Here is an 18,234-nt window from a genome sequence, read left to right as displayed (position 1 = left end):
GTTTGGGCTCTTCTGGAATTCTAGCACAGTAGGTAGTGTGGTGTGTTTTGTTTTGTGGGAAAGAACTGCAAAGCAGAGGATTTGAAAGAGCTGGAACCTCAATGTTCTGTGTTCCTCCCCAGGTGAACATTAACTTCACTTGGGTGCCTTCTAGACTCCCAAAGGCCACGAGAGAGCTGAGCTGGTGGGTTGAAGCTTCTCTGCCTGGAGCCTGGAAGGATAGAGAAAAAGCAGAGAGGCTTTCTCCATGTTCTCATTGGCAGGCTGTTGGCTTGCTACCTTAGAGGTCTAATGAGCTAAAAGATCCTTTTGCAGCCTTGTAGGCTATTCTCAGTCTGAGCCTCTGAGCCACATTGAGCCTGCAGAGAAAAGTAACAACTGTTGTATGTAAGGAGGGGCCCAGCAGCCATAGAAAGAAAAGGTCCAGTGACAGGGAATTGCTTGCAGAGCTGTGAGCATCCAAACAGAAGATAAAAACACAGGCGATTAGGATATGTGTGAATGCACACACAGCAGCACCCGTAAAACACAGTGAAATTGTCGTGGTGTTTTATAGCATGGATTTGAAACAAATTCAATAAATGAATTTAAAATGTGACCAGTCACCATTAAGGCTCAGACTGGAGATCTGGAAGACCAATGCCCAGTGCACAACTGAAGAGCAGATGATTGAGGGGAGAAGAGGTGGAGGATACAGCCAGGAGACTCAATGACACTCATAAAAAGGGTTCTACAGTGCGAAAGGCCACATTGAAACAGAAATAGACGTTCTTAAATGAATGGAAGAAAAGAACTAATCTGTAGGTTGAAGGAGCTTATCAAGTTTGGTGAAATGGAAATTGATAAGGAAAACACATATTTGGGTACATCTTGGTAAAATTTCTGAATTAAATCACAAGCTCCAAAAAGAACCGTACTGGCAATGGACTTTGTACCACTGAAACCATAGAAGGTAGAAAGGTGTTTAGAGACCACTAAGATAAAAGGGACAAAAACTATGCTTCCTGTACCCACACAAAATGTCATTCAGTCATTCATCTGTCACGATAGAGTGGTGTTCGAGGTTATGCAAGAATTCAGTGCATGCCTCAGCCTCCCACCCCATTTTGAAGATGTTTTGGAAAACCAGCCAACCAAACTGGAAAATCAGAACAGAACAGTATGAGCAAAATCCATGTAAAACAGGTACTACATATTTCCTGTGGGACATTACACGTATAGAAAATGGTTGGTGCCTAGGGAAACCAATGTAGAAGATACTTAGCAGATGTTAGCTGTGGTTACTGCTGCGGGGTGGTCACAGAGGACTCCAGCCATCCCTGGAAAGGTTTCAGTTTTATGTAAGAGTAGATTTAAATATTATGTGATACTTTAAAAAAATACACAGATATTTTAAGATAAACAGAGAACAGATTATGAAGGACTTTGTGTGCCATGTTTAGGGTTGTAAGCAGGGAAGGCTCTTCAGATGATCTGATTTGCACTTTTAAGAGATCCCTTGGGTGGTGGGAGTGGCAGTCGCTTTGGCTGCCTGGTGGAGAGTGGGGTTGGGCAGGAGGCCCCCGTGAGGAACTCCGTGTGGCAGTGGGGGTCCTAGTAACAGTTCAGCAGAAGTGTCAGTGCACCAGCTCAAAATGCTTTGAGCCCTCGGGATGGCTTCTTTAGGTCAGACAGGGCTTCCCTGTCCAAACCAATAGAACAGCCTGAGAGTGGTGTGATGAAATAAAAGCAGGGCACTGGTTTATTTATTTGCTTGTTGAGATCTCCACTAAAGTAAATATGTTTCTTAGTTCTCTTGGGAAAATAATGCAGATTTTTTTTGGGGGGGCGTAGATAATAAGAATGAGTTTTGGTAGAAGCGTTGAACTTTCCTGAGTTTTTTTCCAGTGTATTTATTACTCTTATATAAAATTGTTACTGGTCCAACAGAACTTGTGTTTTGAAGTAAATAATGTAAGAAAATTGTATAGCCTTTGTGTTGGGTTTATTGCTAAAAACAAAACCTGTTAAGTGATTTTTATTTCCAGGACTGGGCACTTGGAGTCCTGCATGCCAAAATCATTGCAGCTATAACATTGATGGGTCCTCAGTGGTGGCTGAAAACTGTAATTGAGCAGGTAAGCAAGTTTGACTCATGGGACCTTTATTTTCCATGTTCCCACTTCTCTTCAAGTTTTCTACATTTTCCTTAATGAGGATATAATTTTTTTTTTTTTAGGAGAAAGGCACTTTTTACTCTTACCATCAACTACTCTTAAAACTTCCCTTACCTGAAGTTAACTGGTAGCTTAAAGTACCTAGAAGCCTGAGCAAAAGTAAAGGCAGAATTTAGCACGTGTGCTTTTCTTTGTTTTTTAGAGCAGGGATTCAGGTTTGTAAATCTGTAGTAGAGAAAAGAGGTCATTGTGTAAGGCAATAAAGAAAAAGGCAGGAAAAGAATAGATTTTTAAAATAGAGCTATTCTAGCTACGTAGCACCTAAGACAGTTTTATATTATGGAACTGTCAGATAATTTGGTCATTGTGGTGATAACCTTGAAAGAGATAGGTTGTGCTTCTGTACTTCGATAATAAGGCTAGGAAGTAGGATAATTCATTTTAGGGAGATTTCTTCTAAAATAACCAATGTAGTAAATTTTGGTACTTCTTTTAAGTTTGGTTTCCTAGAGGATGGACTTACAAACAACCTACTTGTCCTTAGGGCAGCACCAAATTAATCAGGTGTTACAGTTGCGTAGCACTAAAGGTACACCTCCTTTTGATGTATAGGAAATAGTTCTCAGTCCACTGTGCACAAAAAACTAGTCCAAAAATTCCTGTACCTGGAGATGTGTGGGAGCGGGAAGAGCTATTATATGTGTTTGCATGTATCTCTCAAGAGAGGGCTGATTCTGAAGTGAGATGGATTGTGGGGTACATGGCAGCATATCCATTCACTGTAGGGGTATAGACCAGTTCACTTCAGAGGTTCTAGGTGAGACCCTGACCCTCTTGGAGAATAAACATTGTTGATCTTTATGACATTTTTCTCTCTGATGCATTCTTTCTCATACATGTGTCTAAGTCTTTAAAATGATTGAGAAACAATGAGCTGCTTTGCTGCATTAATTTAAATGCATTTGGGTTAAAAGGACTTTGAGGGGGTCAGAGGAGCTTGTGTGTCATTCACACTCTGATGCTCTGGCTCGTGTCCGAGGGATCCAGGGCCTGGAGTGAGCTGCACCGCACTGTGTGATCGAGCGCCAGGAGAGGCTGAAGCATTGGGGAACACAGTGCTCTTCAGTTTGGTTCCCTTCTGCACACCATGTTTGTTTTCCATTATTCCCAGGATCTCCCCACTGCCATCCTTTCTTTCCTCTGCAGTACTACTCAGTAGAACTTTCTGGATAAAATGATGGAAATAGTTTAGAAATTCTTGAATTAAAAAAAAATTTCACTGTAGCATTCTTTCATACTGAATTGTTATATAAATTACCTTTTGATTTGTTCAAATATGATTTATAACTAGATTTTTAGAAACATGCTTCCTATTTGTAATGTTTTCTTATATTCAGATAAAATGAATGTAATCTTGAGTAGTAACACAGCTTACTCTCACACAATTTATATATAAAGTTAGTTCAAGTTATGTGGTCCTCAACTAATGTTACGGATGCCACCTGGTGGTGTATAGCACAAAGCTAGTATAGCTGTTATTCTCGATTAGATCTTACTACTTCATCTCTTAGCAGAGTTAACTGCAAAGTTTTAGGAAGTAAATGCATGTCTTTTAAAAATTTGTGGACACCACACCTATGTTGTGTTCCAGAATTTGCCTTGACTTCTGAAAAAAAACAGCCACGTTGAATCTGTTTGAGCTAGTAGATCCCGCCCCGTGGCTTGACTGCGGTAGAGATCGCTCTTTAGCCTGGAGGAATTTGTCTTGTATATTGGCTCTCACCCTCCCCCTGTGTTTCAGGTTTACGCAAATGGCATCCGGAACATTGACCTTCAGTACATCGTTCGGAAACTGGCAGCGCCAGTGATCTCTGTGCTCTTGCTTTCCCTGTGTGTACCTTACGTCATCGCGTCCGGCATCGTTCCTTTACTCGGTGGGTTTATCCACATCAGTACATTCTTGTCCCTTCCAATATGAGGTTACCTGGCTCCAAACGCTTTATTGTAAATATAAATCCAGCTAAAACAATGATTTTCAAAGACTATTTTTTTTAGATTTCACTAGTCAGGGCAAGATAAGGATAATAAAACTCTCTGTCACAGTTTTTTTCTCTAGGCAGGTAAGAAAGTGTTGACACGTAAAAAAATCTTCTTTAGCATAAAAGAAAAACCAAAGAGGAGATGCTCATTTGTGACACTTAAACATGTAGACAGCTGAACAAGCCTCACACGACCTTAAAGCACATGTTCAGTAATATAGACAGTTTTCCCCTCCAGGTATTTTTCTTCTACTGAGTTCCCTGTCTCAGTTACCTCCATGATCATCCAACAAATAGCATGAATCAGAGACCTTGAAGGTCTTACATGTCACCTGAGGCTCCGCTCTTCTGACTCAGCTGGCTTCTGAGTGCTGCTGATCTGACCCCAGGAACCCGTTCTCTCATCTGTTAGCCCTTGCCTGCCTCCTGTTGAGACAGAGATTGGCTCTCACCGCAACCTCAGCTGTCTTGTCTCTGGGTTTCTCTGCTCAGAACCTGATACCACTAACTCATTCTCCACACTGCAGCCACAATGACCTTTCAGAATAACAAGTCTTACTGTTCAAGACTTCCTGGTGAACATGCTTTCTTTGGTTGCTCTGTGGCCTTCAGAGCACAGTCTAGCTCCTGGGGTAGTTCACGGGGCTCCTCTGGCTAGGGCTGGCCCCAGGCACTCCTGGCTTCACTCTGGGTCGTACAGGATGAGTTTCAGTTAAGCTCCCCTTCCCTCTTCTTAGGGAAGGGATGTATTTTCATTTCACTGTCTTTCTGTATACACTGTATATATACTTAAGAATTCTCCTTTCTTGTTGTTTTACAGGTGTTACTGCGGAAATGCAAAATTTGGTCCATCGGCGGATTTATCCATTTTTGCTGATGGTTGTGGTGTTGATGGGAATCTTGTCCTTCCAGGTCCGCCAGTTTAAGCGCCTTTATGAACATATTAAAAATGACAAGTAAGTCCAGACTTCATTGGTTTATCTGCCCTTGTTAAAATGTCGTGTATCTTAACTATTGTGTCTGATGTGATAAATCACATGAGGGAAAAGTGCTCAGATTCTGGATGTATTTTGAGGTAGAATGAACAGGATTTGCTAACAGGTTGGGTGTAGAAAGTAAAAAAGAGAGTTATTAAGTACTTGGCTTGGATCAAACAACCAAAAATACAGAATTATTGATGGAGATGAAAAAGACTGAAACTCATTTGGGGGGGTAGATTTTTTTTAATGTCCATTTGAAGTACTTTTCAGTCTGTTTTCAGATGTCTTGGTCTGGCAGTATATTAAGTAGTTTTAGATAAAAAATAAGAAACCTAAAGAGAAAAAAAAAGAAACCTACACTAGGAGCTAGCAGCTGTGCCCAAGCCCTTCCTGTAGCCACGGGCCAGTGGGTTACTCTGCCTGTGGCTGAGAGAAGAGGTTGAGGTTACGTTAAAGTGTTGTGCTGCACTCTCTTTTGAGGAAACGCTGCTACCTGCCCTCTACGAAAACCCCTTCTGGGGTAACAGCCCTTTGACCCTCTGTCTTCTACTGGAAGGCGGAATCCTCTTCTGCTTTAACGGTGTCTCACAGAGGAAGTGCGTCTGTCATTCTCCGTCCTCGTCTGCCCGGGAGAGTCCCAGTTTACACGTGCCGCCTTCGTGTCTTTGTTAGCAGCCACCGGCCCCCACCCCCCCCACCCCGAACCGGCTCCTGTTTAGTCATGAGAGCCAGCTTTGGACAACAGATTATTTGGTCACCTTGTTACTCTGAGGACTCTTACTTAAGAGTAACTTTTTAAAGAGTGAAATCTAGAGGGTTCAGGGCTTCTCCAAATGACTTACTGATGATGTAAACACTAGACCTCTTAGGGAGTCAGAGTGTAAGTTCTGTCAACCATGAAAGAATGGGGAGGGGTTTGGCACGATTTCAGCACGATTCAGTGCTGAAAGTCAGTTTGTCTCACCTCCCCTGTCTTGGCAGTGCAGTAATACTGCAGTAACACATAGGAGACACGCCCTCAAGGAGCTGCCCGCAGCCCAGTGCACTCTGTTGTCTTTCCCCTCCATCTCTCTGTGCAGGCGCCACGGAGGCCACATCCTGTTTGCAGTGTATATCTCTCAGGGCTTGATCCCTGGGAGGCGCCGAGGTTGCCTGTGTGTGTGGGGGACGAGGGTACCAGGACTGCCTGTGGGCTCAGAGGCGTCTTTTTCTGCCCCTACTTTTTGGGTCCTGGGCACGTTTACTTTGCTTTTCTCTGTGTGCTTGATATCTTGATATGGTTTGAACTTCAGGTGTGTGTCAGGTAGTGCCCTATGGATTATGTCAGGTACTACTAGGTTGGCATTGTCTAAAACATTTACAAAATCCTCACAGTTTGAAAAAAACACTGTTTAGTTGGGGAACAGTGGGATAAGGAATGGTTACCTTCAGAAAATAATCAGGAGGACAAAAAGAAAGGGCTTAAACAGTGAGCTCATGACAAAGAAGCTGTAGGATTAGTGGAATGTTTTTAATAAGCTCCTTGGCATAAACTGCCAGAGCACCTTGTGCGGCATATGTGTTGGCAGAAGAGTGATAAGATGAAAGTCAGGGTGGGGAAAATCATGGTGAAGAAGAAAAGCTGCTGAGTCCTGAGTCCTCAGCACATGCCAGGCCTCTGTCCCTTGGGCTTTTGTGTGCTTGCTGTTGGCTGCAGCAGTGCCCAGTGCCCTGTCACGGGCTAGCTTCCCTCTCCCACACTCACACCATCGGGTCAAATCCTGCTGGGCACTTCTGGATCTCTGTTGCTGACTCCAAGTGGGTGCACTTGTTCCCAACCCCTGGCCCAGCTTGTTGCCATCAGCTTTGCACCCACTTTTCTCCTGGGGTCAGCCTCCAGGAGAGGCACATTCCTGCTCCTCCTCCCCAGCTCCTGCGGTTGTTACGGGAACGCTGTCCCTGGTAGGGGACTCCAGCCTCGTCACTCCAACTGCAGGAACTTCCATCTCCATCTCTGCAGCCCTGCTCCATCTGTCGTCACCTCCCTGCCACCACATCGCACAGGTTACGGACAGTTAGTCTTCTTTCTTGGACCATAAACTCCTACCTTCTGTCAGTCCCTTGCACACACACTTCTCCGTTGGACCTCCTTGAAGACTTTGCCTTTTGATTTCTCCTTTTCTTCAGAGCTGGAGCTTTTCAGAGTTTGACTCTCCTCCCTACCCAGCTTCCCGGTGATATTTCCAGTCCATTTCTTCAGATCTGTCCACTTACCTGTGTTGTAAAATATGATCTGTATGATCTGTAAGACATAAATCCCCTGAATAAGTGTACTTGACCTTACCTACCTCTGGCCTCCAGGGCTCAGTTTCTGAGGGCCCCTGGCCTGTGGACCAGAGCGTATTCTCCATCACACAGCATCCGAGGCCACTGACCTATGAGTCTCTGTCTCCCATAAGCCGCATGGCTTGCTATGAAATGCCTGCTTTTGTGCTCATGGTCATTCTAGACCCCCCATTCTACCTCCCTAAGTATTGAAGGGTTCTAATAGGGAGTGAAGTGATGTGATTTACAGTTTTAAAAATGTATCACTGGCTACCCCGAGGAACGATGTTTAGTAAGGAAGATGACAGAAGAGAGTAACCAACCTGTTTTTACAACCCAGGTACCTTGTGGGCCAGCGCCTCGTGAACTATGAACGGAAATCCGGCAAACAAGGCACATCACCACCACCTCCACAGTCGTCCCAAGAATAAAGTGGTTGTCTCCACTACCTTGGCCTTCCCCTTGCCTTCACGTGTCCTTTTTTGTGGACTTCTCTCTCTGGAGATTTCCCCAGTGATCTCTCAGCGTTGTTTTTAAGTTAGGTGTCTTTGACTTGTGTGCTCAGCACTCAGCGAGCAGCAGCGAGACCCTGCCACCCTTGCATCTTCTGACATCACTGCTGTCCGAGGTCTGTACATGTGTAAATAGAAGTTCCTGGATACCCTAGAGCCCTGGATTAAACAGAATGTGCATTGTACATCTTTAAACAAAATGTATATTAATTTATTAAATCTAGTTGTCACTTTATTTTGGACCTGCTGTGATCTTGACAGGAAATGTGCCACAGAGCTGTAGTGCAGAGGCAGACTTGTTAATGACGTCTTTTGGAGCACACTGTCCTGGTGTTCCTGCAGTTCTTTTTAAGTGAACTGTGTGTTCTGTGTGTCCTGGCTGTTCAGACCTTACCAAGAACGTAAAAGGAAACAAGTAGAAGTCAACAGTGAGTGTCTGTGGTAAGGAAACATGAACTTGTGCTTCACTGTCAGTCGTTTTTGGAAGTTATTTTGTATAACACCAAAGCTGTTGTACATTTTCTACTGCCTGATTTTTTTTCATATGTCTGTGTTTGTAATATTGTATAGTATCTTGTGCTAGGTGAGGAAATTATTTTTAATTTTGATAATTTAATATTCCTAGTGATCAGCATCGGGAGTTGGGGTTTTGTGCTTGTTAGGGGCATGTCTACACTTAGGAGGAAAAACAAAAGTCCAAAAGTTTTTTCCTTAGGTCCCCCAATTCCGCTTTCCCACACACAGCTGTCCTTTTGGCAGCAGTGGCCAGGAGTCACTAAAGATCATAAATCTTAAGAAAATAACATCACCAGTGATCCTACATCTTCCTGGAATAAGGACATACTGAATGTTTGTCCAGTGTAGCCAGGGTTTGTGGTCTTAGGTTGATAGCATTAGATTGTGGGCTTAGATTAGAGGAGACTGGCTGGAGCCCCAGGTCCCACTGGCGAGCACGTCCCTGGGTGAGGATTAGGGCCAGTGCTGTTCTCCAAAGTTTCTGAAGCTTTTTGTTTACAGAATAAAACTGTCAGTAAAACCAGCTTGATTTTATTTGACCAGGAGGAAGCTGGCCATGCTGGCCTTTTAACATAGGAGTGTAGAGTGTATTTTATTGGAAGCGTGCTGTAAAATCTCAGAAGGCAGAGCACTTAGAGACTTGGTTTTCCCGTATAACCAAAGCTTCAAGTGAGAAGTGGAGAGAGAGAGTGGTCGGGCCCGTGATCCCAGTGTTTGATGGTGATGGTATATTGTAAGGGGAGTGTTTGTTTTATGAATGATAACTTAGAAGTTCTCAGAGAAAATGATCAGCAAAGGTCTTAAGAAACCATAAAAGAGTTCCCATATAGTATTAAAACCTATATGCTTAAATCCAAGGATTTTTAAAGTATGAGAGTCAGCCAAACATAAGCTACCAAAATCAAAAGCACCAGGTTCTGATTGTTTCATATTTCAGCAATTTTTCCTGAAGTTGTAAGTGAAAACTTTAAAACATCAGTATCAAAAAAAGAAAAAGCTTGACATAGGACTCAGTGTTACAGTTTCCACACTTTGTAGTGGCCCTTTCTCATGTTTGAAATAAGGTCTTTGCTAGCCCTACCTTCACTTAGAAATCTAGTCCTACTGTAAAAATTAGGAGCATTTTTTTAAACATAATGCCACTTGTTATGGTATATGTCTATATAAATTGTTCTCTTTGGGGAAAAACATATGATCAAATTGGGCATATAACTTTGATTATGTTAATTTTGTTTCTTTTTAAATTTTTCAGAGAATTTGTAGATCTTGATACAAAGTTATTGGAACACACTTATCTGTTTTGCCAGAAAGAAATCTAGACAGATACCACAATAGATAAAAATTGTTACTCTACAAAATTTTAAATGAATCTTATCAGATATTTTGTAAAAAAAAAAAAAAAAGAAAAGAAAAAAAGAATGGCCAGAAAGTAGCCCTCCATCTCACTGGCAGATCCCTTTGTCTTCTCTTACTTAAGGTCTCCCCTGGGTTTCATTTATGCTTTGTCCTGTTGTTTTCAGTGAGGTGAATACTTTCATGAAGAAAGCATTTGCTGGCATACTATTTACTTGGGTAGCATCAAGATTTTATTATTAACTAATAGTATTATAAATGTTTAAACTTCTAGTTCAGAAAGTGCTAGTATTGCTACCCTTCTTCATGTAGAATTTTTTTAAAAAAAAGTCTAGTTCTGCATCATTTTACATTGGGCTAAAACTGTCTTCAAGGAAGTTCATTAGGAAAGACCTTTTTGCTTTACTTTTCCTGTTTATAAATTGAAGACAAATCAACATTTGGGGTTAGTTTTACGTGACCAGTTATCAAATGGTCACAGTAGGAAGTGTGCAGTTGTTCATTATTAGCAAATTATGTTTGATTTTTAAACTACTATTAAGTACTAATAGTTGAGATGAAAGCTGAAGAAAAAAATGCCAATGTGAAGTTTGTGTATAGCTAGCCTTAAAAAAGCTCCATGTTTTTAGGTGATTTTTTTTTTTCCTGTTAGTTCTCTGGAAAAACAATGGAGATTGGACATCTCAATTCCAGATGTAAATGAAAAGTAATTTTTATTTCAACATTTAATATAACTGTTATTACTGTGGATTCTTGTCTTATGTTTTTTCTTTCCCTTATTCAAGTACTAGAGAATAACTTTTTCTCAGATGATTTGCTCCTAGATGGTATGTCCTTTCTGTATTGGCAAAATGCTACTATTAAACTGTAATTCTTGAATTTAGGATGAATTAATGACTTTTTAAAACACACACACCCTTACTCACTCATTTACTTACTCTGAAGAATGTTGCACCAGTGTAAGAACATTGGCATTTTTAAAATGTTCAAGTGAGCTACTTATTCTCATTTTCAGGACTGAATATTTTAAGCTCTCTTACTGTGATAAATGTTTTATATTGTAAAATTAAATGATTATGTTTAAAATACTCCTTAAGAATGTTACCTGTTCAGTCACCTTCAAGAAGAAAACAAATGTCTTAGCACAAGCACTAGGAGAAGCCTGACTTGGGAAGACTCTCTGACTTCCTTGTGTCTCCTCATGAGCTTGCCCTGCAGTCGGATGCTTTCCTTTCAGTCCGTTACTGCCCTCTGTCATTTTTAAAACAGCCATCATGAGTAAACAAGGGCTTCTTTCAGATGCTCCCCAACAAAATCTTGGGCATTTAATGCAACCTGAAGATAGGATACATCTGTTTTCATTTCCATCTGTTTTGTATGAGTGCCTCATTTTGTAGTCATGAAATTAGTACCTTAAATGAAAATGTAATGACCATAGGGCCTAGAAATTACTGTTGTAGAAGCTCAATAAATAGAACATTTATGTAGTTGGGATGTCAGTTTTCTACTAAACACAGATACACAGACCAACTTCATGTGTACATAAAGTGCTCCCTTTTTTATGTGGTCCTTTGTTGCCTTCTGAGTTGAGAGAACAAAATTGAATAAAAATGTTAGTTGTAGTCTAGCTTTTTGGTTCGTTTATTTGTGCTTTGTGGCATGGTTGCTTCAGAATTACAGAAATGTGCATTATTATTTGGCAGAGGCAGATAATCCAGACCGTTAAAAATATAATAATTATGAAAGAGAAAACTCAAATAACATGTGATTATAGCCCCTCCAGTCTGTTTTAAGGGTGAATTTAAAAGTATAGTTGCAGAAGGGACACCCTCCCTCCCTCCTTGCCTCTCTCTCCACTGTGATTACAGACCATCCTCACCAGGAATAGTGAAGCCCAGCTCCGAGCCTTCATTGCAGGGTCCCAGCATGAAGCTTCCCCAGGTGGGCTCTTAGTGGAGATCTGGATGGAATGAAGCCAGTCAAGTCCACCACACATACTGATCATGTGTATCGGAGAAAAAGGAAAGGACCGCAGTGAGGGTTACTAAAGTGCCCTTTGTGACAAAATTCCTTTTTTCCTAGGTTCAGTTTTGTTTTGTTTTTTTCTATGATTTTTTTTAAAAAAAATCAAGTGTATGTGTATTTTATATGCAATAGTGGTAGGTGAAATGCTGTTTGACCCACAGGGTATGTATAAGCTGTGAAGTTGAAATTTCACAGCAGAGGATGTTGTGCGCTGAATCTCAGTAAGTGGTCATCAGTTCCCTCCCCCTCACTGTGCGACTTGCAGCCACTCTTGTTGAAACGGAACCCACATCACAAGTGCCATAAGGGTCTGCGGAGGTAACACTCACCTCACCGCCACCCTCATTTACTGTGGTATCTGTCTTGTTTCCAGCACTGTCCTTAGTACCATAGCGGAATGAAGTATGGGATCTACCTTCAAGGAGCCCAGTTAGAATGTAAAAGAACAGGAAAAAATGAGCAAAAGGTTCTATTACAGGTATGAGTAAAACGCCAGGAGGAACACAGAGCAAGGACGCACCTGGCGAAGTCTGTGATGAGTTGACTGCATCCTTCATTACTGTCACGTGAACATAGCACCCCAGCTCCCACACACCCACAACTCCTCTACACCCTCGTGCGGTCGACTTCTGCGCAGACCCACGTGGCACCACAACTGTCCATATGTCAGTACTTAGTAACCCATTGTACATTGTTTAAGCATCATCTTTTTGAAATTTCTTCCTTTACATATATATGTAACAGGGCCCCAGCCTTTCTGCTCCTCCATGTTTGTTCTGTAACTCTAGGACAAGATGCTTCATACCTGGGAGCCCCATTCATTCACTCATTGGTTCTTTGCTTAAAATGATCAGTCCCTTCTTCTAGCTGCACAAATCCAATGCGTGATGGAACATAAGAGCCCAGAAACAGACCTACACACGTGGTCTGGTTTTTGACAAAGGTGCAAAAGTGAACAGATGGTGCTAGAGTAATTGGAGATCCAGATACAAGATTAAAAATTGATCCATGTCTCAACATTTGCAAAAAGTAACTTACAGTGATTACAGTCCTAAATGTAAAACCCTAAACTGTGTAACTTATAGAAGACAAAGGGGAAACTTCAGGCTTTGGTTACAACCCCAAAAGCACAATCAATCCCTGGAAGAAAAATTTGATGAATTGGGCTTTATCCGCTCTTTGAAATACACTGTTTAGAGGACAAGAAGACAAGTCATGGAGTGGCAGAAAATATTTGCAAAACATTTCTGATGAAGTGCATTTGGAGTAAAGAAGTCTCTCAACTCAGCAGTAAAATCTATTTGCCTATTTTAAAAATGGGCAAAATTAATACTTAACTAGAAAGTCTATATCAGTACTCTTGCCTGGAAAATCCCATGGATGGAGGAGCCTGGTAGGCTGCAGTCCATGGGGTCACTAAGAGTCGGACATGACTGAACAACTTCACTTTCACGCATTGGAGAAGGAAATGGCAACTCACTCCAGTGTTCTTGCCTGAAGAATCCCAGGGACGGGGGAGCCTGGTGGGCTTCCGTCTATGGGGTCACACAGAGTCAGACACGACTGAAGCAACTTAGCAGCAGCAGAGAGGCTACATAGATGACAAGTCAGCACATGAGAAGATGTTCAACAGAATTAGCCATAAGTAAAATGCGTGGTTAGATAGTATCACGGACTCAATGGACATGAGCAAACTCTGGGAGATAGTGGAGGACAGGGAAGCCTGGCATGCTGCAATCTGTGGGGTCTGCAAAAAGTCAGACGTAACTGAGCAACTGAACAACAGTGCAAATTAAAGCCACAGTGAGACACCACTACATACCTAACCTATTACTAAAAAACACCATCCCACATCCTGATGAGGTGGAGGAAGTGGAACTCATACTGTGCTGGAGGGAATGTAAAATGGTACAACCACGTTGGAAAATAGCTGCACAGTTCTTAAAACATAAACTTAACACTCCTAGTTATTTGCCAAAAGATAAAGTCTGTATGAAGAGTTCTATATGAATGTTCATAGTAGCTTTATTTGTAATAACCCAAAGCTGGCAACAACTCACATGCCCATCAATAGGTAAGTGGATAAATGATTATTCATATAATGAAATATTGCTCAGCAACAAAAAGCAATTCACTATCTGATACACAACACTGATACACCTCAAAATGCTTATGTTGAGTGAAAGACAAAAAATGTATGCTTTCATTTATATAGAATTCTAGAAAATGTAACCTACAGAGATCTGTAAGTAGCAGATCAGTGGGAGTGGGGTTTGGCAAGGAGGGATTTGAGGGGTTTCAAAGGTGCATGAAAAAATGGGGCAGGGAGGGTGTGTGTGTGTGATGGATGTTTGCTGTCTTGATGGAGTTCTGGTTTGACATGTCAGAATTTAACGAGTTGTGCAGTTTGCTGCATGTTAAATTACAGTTCTACTTTAAAAAGTAGTATGTTCATACATTCTCGCCAGTGGACCATTTCATACATTCTCTTTCTTTAAAGCACCTCCTCCTCCTCCTTCCAGACTTTTGGCTGATGTTTTTCCTATTTCAGCTAGAAGATAGACGCAATCAGAAGAGAACTTCTCACAGGCTCACACCATCACCCCCGCCCGTTGTGTTTACCAGTCCCCAGGCAGCCTCCCCTTCTCCAGAACAGGTCAGACCTCAGGACGTTTGCACTTGCTGTTGGCCATACATTAATATCCAAGCTTTCCCCAACCTCATTTCTACACTAAAATGTCTGTTTTAGGGAGTCTCATCTAAAATTGTAGCTACTGGAGCACTCCTGTCTCCAGCTTTTTTCTCTTTCATATTTAGTAATATTGTACAGTTTACTTATTTGTACTTGCATGTTTTTCCTCACTTGAATATAAGCCCCAGAGATTTAAAAAAAAACCAAAACTATTTGGGGATTACTACACAGCTTCCCTGGTGGCTCAGATGGTAGAGAATCTGCCTATAATGCAGGAGATTAATCCCAGATTAATCAATCCCTGGGTCGGGAAGATCCCCTGGAGAAGGGAATGGCTACCCACTCCAGTATTCTTGCCTGAAGAATCCCGTGGACAGAGGAGCCTGGTGGGATACAGTCCAAGGGGACACGACTGAGCAACTTTCATTTTACTTTTTCTTTTTTTAACTGTATTTCAGGACTGGGCCATATTGGGCATCGAGTAAATATTGTTAAGTAAATGAATGGATCAGAATCAAAATAATGTATATATGGTTAAAATAAAACCTGAAAACCATCCTCCAGAGGCAAGCACTTGTCAGTAGTTTGGTGTTTGTTCCAGACTCTGTGTAAGCATGTGTCCACAGGTACTTTTATCAACACCTGTGTCAGGTGGCATGAGCCCCGGGCAGCTCTGTGGCGTGCTTCTTTCCCTTCATATTACTGAACATCTTTTTATCTCAGTACATAAGTAGCTGTCCCATTGAAAAATTTATAGCTGTATTGTATTCCATTGTGTGAATAAGATTATGATTTAAGTTTTCTGAAAGTTAACTCATTTTATTACATGCTACAGTAAACATTTTTGTCCATATTACTTAGTATTTCTGTAGGATAAATTCCTAGAAGACTGCTAATCATCAAACATATTTAAAGTGCCACGTTGCCCCATTAACACTTCTCTCTCTCAGTGTATGAAATTCCTTGTTTTCCCATAACGTTAAATAGTGCCTATTTTCAGTTTTGCAAGTGCTCTGAATTTCGAATCGTGTGTCTTCACTTGCCAGGTAGGCTTCATTTTAAGTTGCCCAGTCGAGGAGTTGTGTTTGGGGCCTCATGCCTCTAGGGAAGGAAGGAGGGCTTGTCGGTGGCCCCTCCTGGATATAGTTCAGTCTATTGATGTAGCAGGTGTTCATCTTCGTGCCCAGAGAAAGCAATGGCACCCCACCCCGGTACTCTTGCCTGGAAAATCCCATGGACGGAGGAGCCTGGTAGGCTCCATGGGGTTGCGAAGAGTTGGACACGACTGAGCGACTTCACTTTCACTTTTCACTTTCATGCATTGGAGAAGGAAATGGCAACCCATTCCAGTGTTTTTGCCTGAAGAATCCCAGGAACGGGGAGCCTGGTGGGCTTCCGTCTATGGGGTCGCACAGAGTCGGACACGACTGAAGCGACTTAGCAGCAGCAGCAGCAACAGCGGCTTCGTGCCTGGAGGCGGGAAAGGAGAGGTCGGTCTCAGGCCTGTTTTTCCCAGTGTGGGTGTTAAGGCCACCTCGCAGCAGCCAGCCAGGAGACCCGGAAACTAGGCTTCACACCTTATATGCTACCCTAGTCAGCATCCACCAGAATGGAACAGTTTCTCCTACCCTCTGACTCCAAAGCTATCGTATCGGGGGAAAAAAAAAAAAAAAGTAACTTATTTTCTCCCAGGCCCAATTAGATCGGCTCAACCCCACCATCTTATTTAGGAAAACAAGTTAAAATCTTTCGGCTGGAAACTGCCACTCTCTAAAGTGACTTTTAAACCGTTATCTGAAGAATGAGTTTACCGAGGGTGCCGACTGGGTCCGGGCCACTGGGAACAGCGCGTGCGAAGGCGTGGAGGTCAGACACGTGCTGGACAAACGGCCAGGGGCTAGGTTCCCGCAGGGAGTCTCGGGCCGCGGGCACATGTCAGCTCCCAGGACCTCAACGGCTTCCTTCCACGGAGGCCAAGAGGCATCTCGTTCCAAAGCTTCACCGAGCCAGTGCAAAGGAAAGGAGGGCATTTTTCGAATTCGCCGCTCACAGTTGGTAGTGAGAAATCGATCCAAACGTCCTCTTATTTTAATTGAAATGTTCCGCTAGTGCATCTGTAAACTACCCGTTTACGCAAAGCGGGCGCCGAAGCCAGACTGAGCAAGCACATCGCTCCCCGGACACCAGACCAGCACAAGCGGCCAATCCCGGCTCGAGGCGTGTGCGCCTGCGCGACGCCAGAGGGGCGGAGCCCACGCGCGCGTCTCGGTTGCCTGGTTACCGCTGCGCGACAATTAGGAAGGGCAGTTGGCCCTCATTTTCAGAGGAGCCTGCGGAGGAGCGGTAAGATCCCTTCGCCGCCGCCCGCGCCTCGGAAATTCGGACCCTTGGCCCGCCTCCAAACCCGAGACCCCCCGCCCCAGTCCGCGCCCCACTCCAAACCCAGGGAGACACGGACGGCCTGGCCTGGCCCAATTTAACTCCGGGACCCCGACCTGGTTCCGAATCCGGGACCCACACCCCCAGACCACCGGCCCCGGCCAGGCTCTAAACTCGGGACCTGGGACCCCGGCCCCGGAGCCCCTTGGCAGGCACGTCTCCCGCGCGCCCCAGGCTGACGGATTCGCCCTTCCTCTCCCCCTTCCCCCCACCTCAGCACACCTTGGTTCTTCCAGCTTGGTTCTGGTCTGCGGAGAGCGATGCCGCTTCCCGACACGATGTTCTGCGCGCAGCAGATCCACATCCCCCCCGAGCTGCCGGACATCCTAAAGCAGTTCACCAAGGCTGCGATCCGCACCCAGCCCGCCGACGTGCTCCAGTGGTCCGCGGGGTAAGCCCTCCTTGGGCCAGCCCTCCTTGGCCCAGCACCTGCAAGAGCCGGCCCGTCGGCATGTCCAATCGTGCCTAGTGAACCCTCCTACCTGGACCAGTGGTCCAACCCTCAGGACACAGACCGAGTACCGATAGAACTTAACATCGGTGGCATCTACACCTAAGTATCTGTCTAGGAAACATCATGCATTATTGACCATGAGACCAGAAATTACTGCACAATGCCCATTTATCTACGTAGTGACACCTCCATTCTTAGAGAGTGGTGTTTATGCAGGTAGACTGAATAACACGGGATAAAAAGGTTTTGCATTGTGTTATAAAAGTCAAACTGTCACAGTCCCTTTATTTTACTTGTGAAATGATTTTACAAAGAGAAATCTTACGCTTATGTTCCTTGTCATCAGAGAATCCCCCAGGATTAGGTACTTGTTGAGTTTGTTGGAACCAGAGGGACTGGCTCCAGTTAGAGTAAACATCCCAAGAATGCAGTAAGGTTAAACTGTCCATCATAGTTCGCAGCACAAGAGACTTGACAGTTTCTTGCAGCAAACATTCTAACCATTTCCAGGAACAGATTATCAATACTTTTAAAGTCACAAGTCAACAGACCTTTTGTGTGTGTGTGTGTGTGTGTGTGTGTATGTGTGTGTGTGCGAGCGCGCGCGCACTCAGCCTTGCTCAGTTGTGTCCGACTCTTTGTGACTCTCTGGACTGTAGCCCACCAGGTTCCTCTGTCCGTGGAATTTTCCAGGAAGAATACTGGGGTGGGTTGCCGTTTCTTCTCCAGGCAGAGATCTCTACCCAGAGATTGAACCCGAGTCT

General features: G+C 43.5%; 2 protein-coding genes and 1 long non-coding RNA gene across 7 annotated transcripts in view; 2 read left to right on the top strand and 1 right to left on the bottom strand.

The window, feature by feature from the left end:
- MARCHF6 (membrane associated ring-CH-type finger 6) overlaps positions 1-11,487 on the top strand; it is an 80,482-nt gene extending 68,995 nt beyond the window's left edge. For all 3 annotated transcript variants that reach the window (XM_070774852.1, XM_070774850.1, XM_070774851.1), the window contains 4 exons: positions 2,028-2,117; positions 3,958-4,090; positions 5,016-5,151; positions 7,820-11,487. In XM_070774852.1, coding sequence (XP_070630953.1) covers positions 2,028-2,117; positions 3,958-4,090; positions 5,016-5,151; positions 7,820-7,910 — 450 coding nt within the window. In that variant the 3' untranslated portion in view covers positions 7,911-11,487. The remainder of the gene's footprint in view (positions 1-2,027; positions 2,118-3,957; positions 4,091-5,015; positions 5,152-7,819) is intronic.
- On the bottom strand, positions 9,899-16,742 carry LOC139178027 (uncharacterized). Its single transcript, XR_011562462.1, has 2 exons — positions 16,389-16,742; positions 9,899-16,047 (listed from the first exon to the last, which is right to left on the bottom strand). It is a non-coding gene; the product is annotated as an uncharacterized lncRNA (long non-coding RNA).
- A 24-nt stretch (positions 16,743-16,766) lies between these two features.
- The window catches only part of ROPN1L (rhophilin associated tail protein 1 like), a 28,864-nt gene continuing 27,396 nt past the window's right edge, over positions 16,767-18,234 (top strand). Inside the window, exons 1-2 of one of the 3 annotated variants that reach the window (XM_019983121.2) lie at positions 16,767-16,920; positions 17,234-17,407. In XM_019983121.2, the coding sequence (XP_019838680.2) occupies positions 17,277-17,407 (131 nt within the window). In that variant the 5' untranslated portion in view covers positions 16,767-16,920; positions 17,234-17,276. The remainder of the gene's footprint in view (positions 16,921-17,233; positions 17,408-18,234) is intronic. The other 2 variants (XM_070774854.1, XM_070774853.1) reach the window with 2 other exon arrangements.

Source organism: Bos indicus, chromosome 20 (genome assembly GCF_029378745.1).
Source record: "Bos indicus isolate NIAB-ARS_2022 breed Sahiwal x Tharparkar chromosome 20, NIAB-ARS_B.indTharparkar_mat_pri_1.0, whole genome shotgun sequence".
Lineage (NCBI taxonomy): Eukaryota > Metazoa > Chordata > Mammalia > Artiodactyla > Bovidae > Bos > Bos indicus.
This window is presented reverse-complemented; position numbering and strand designations above follow the sequence as displayed.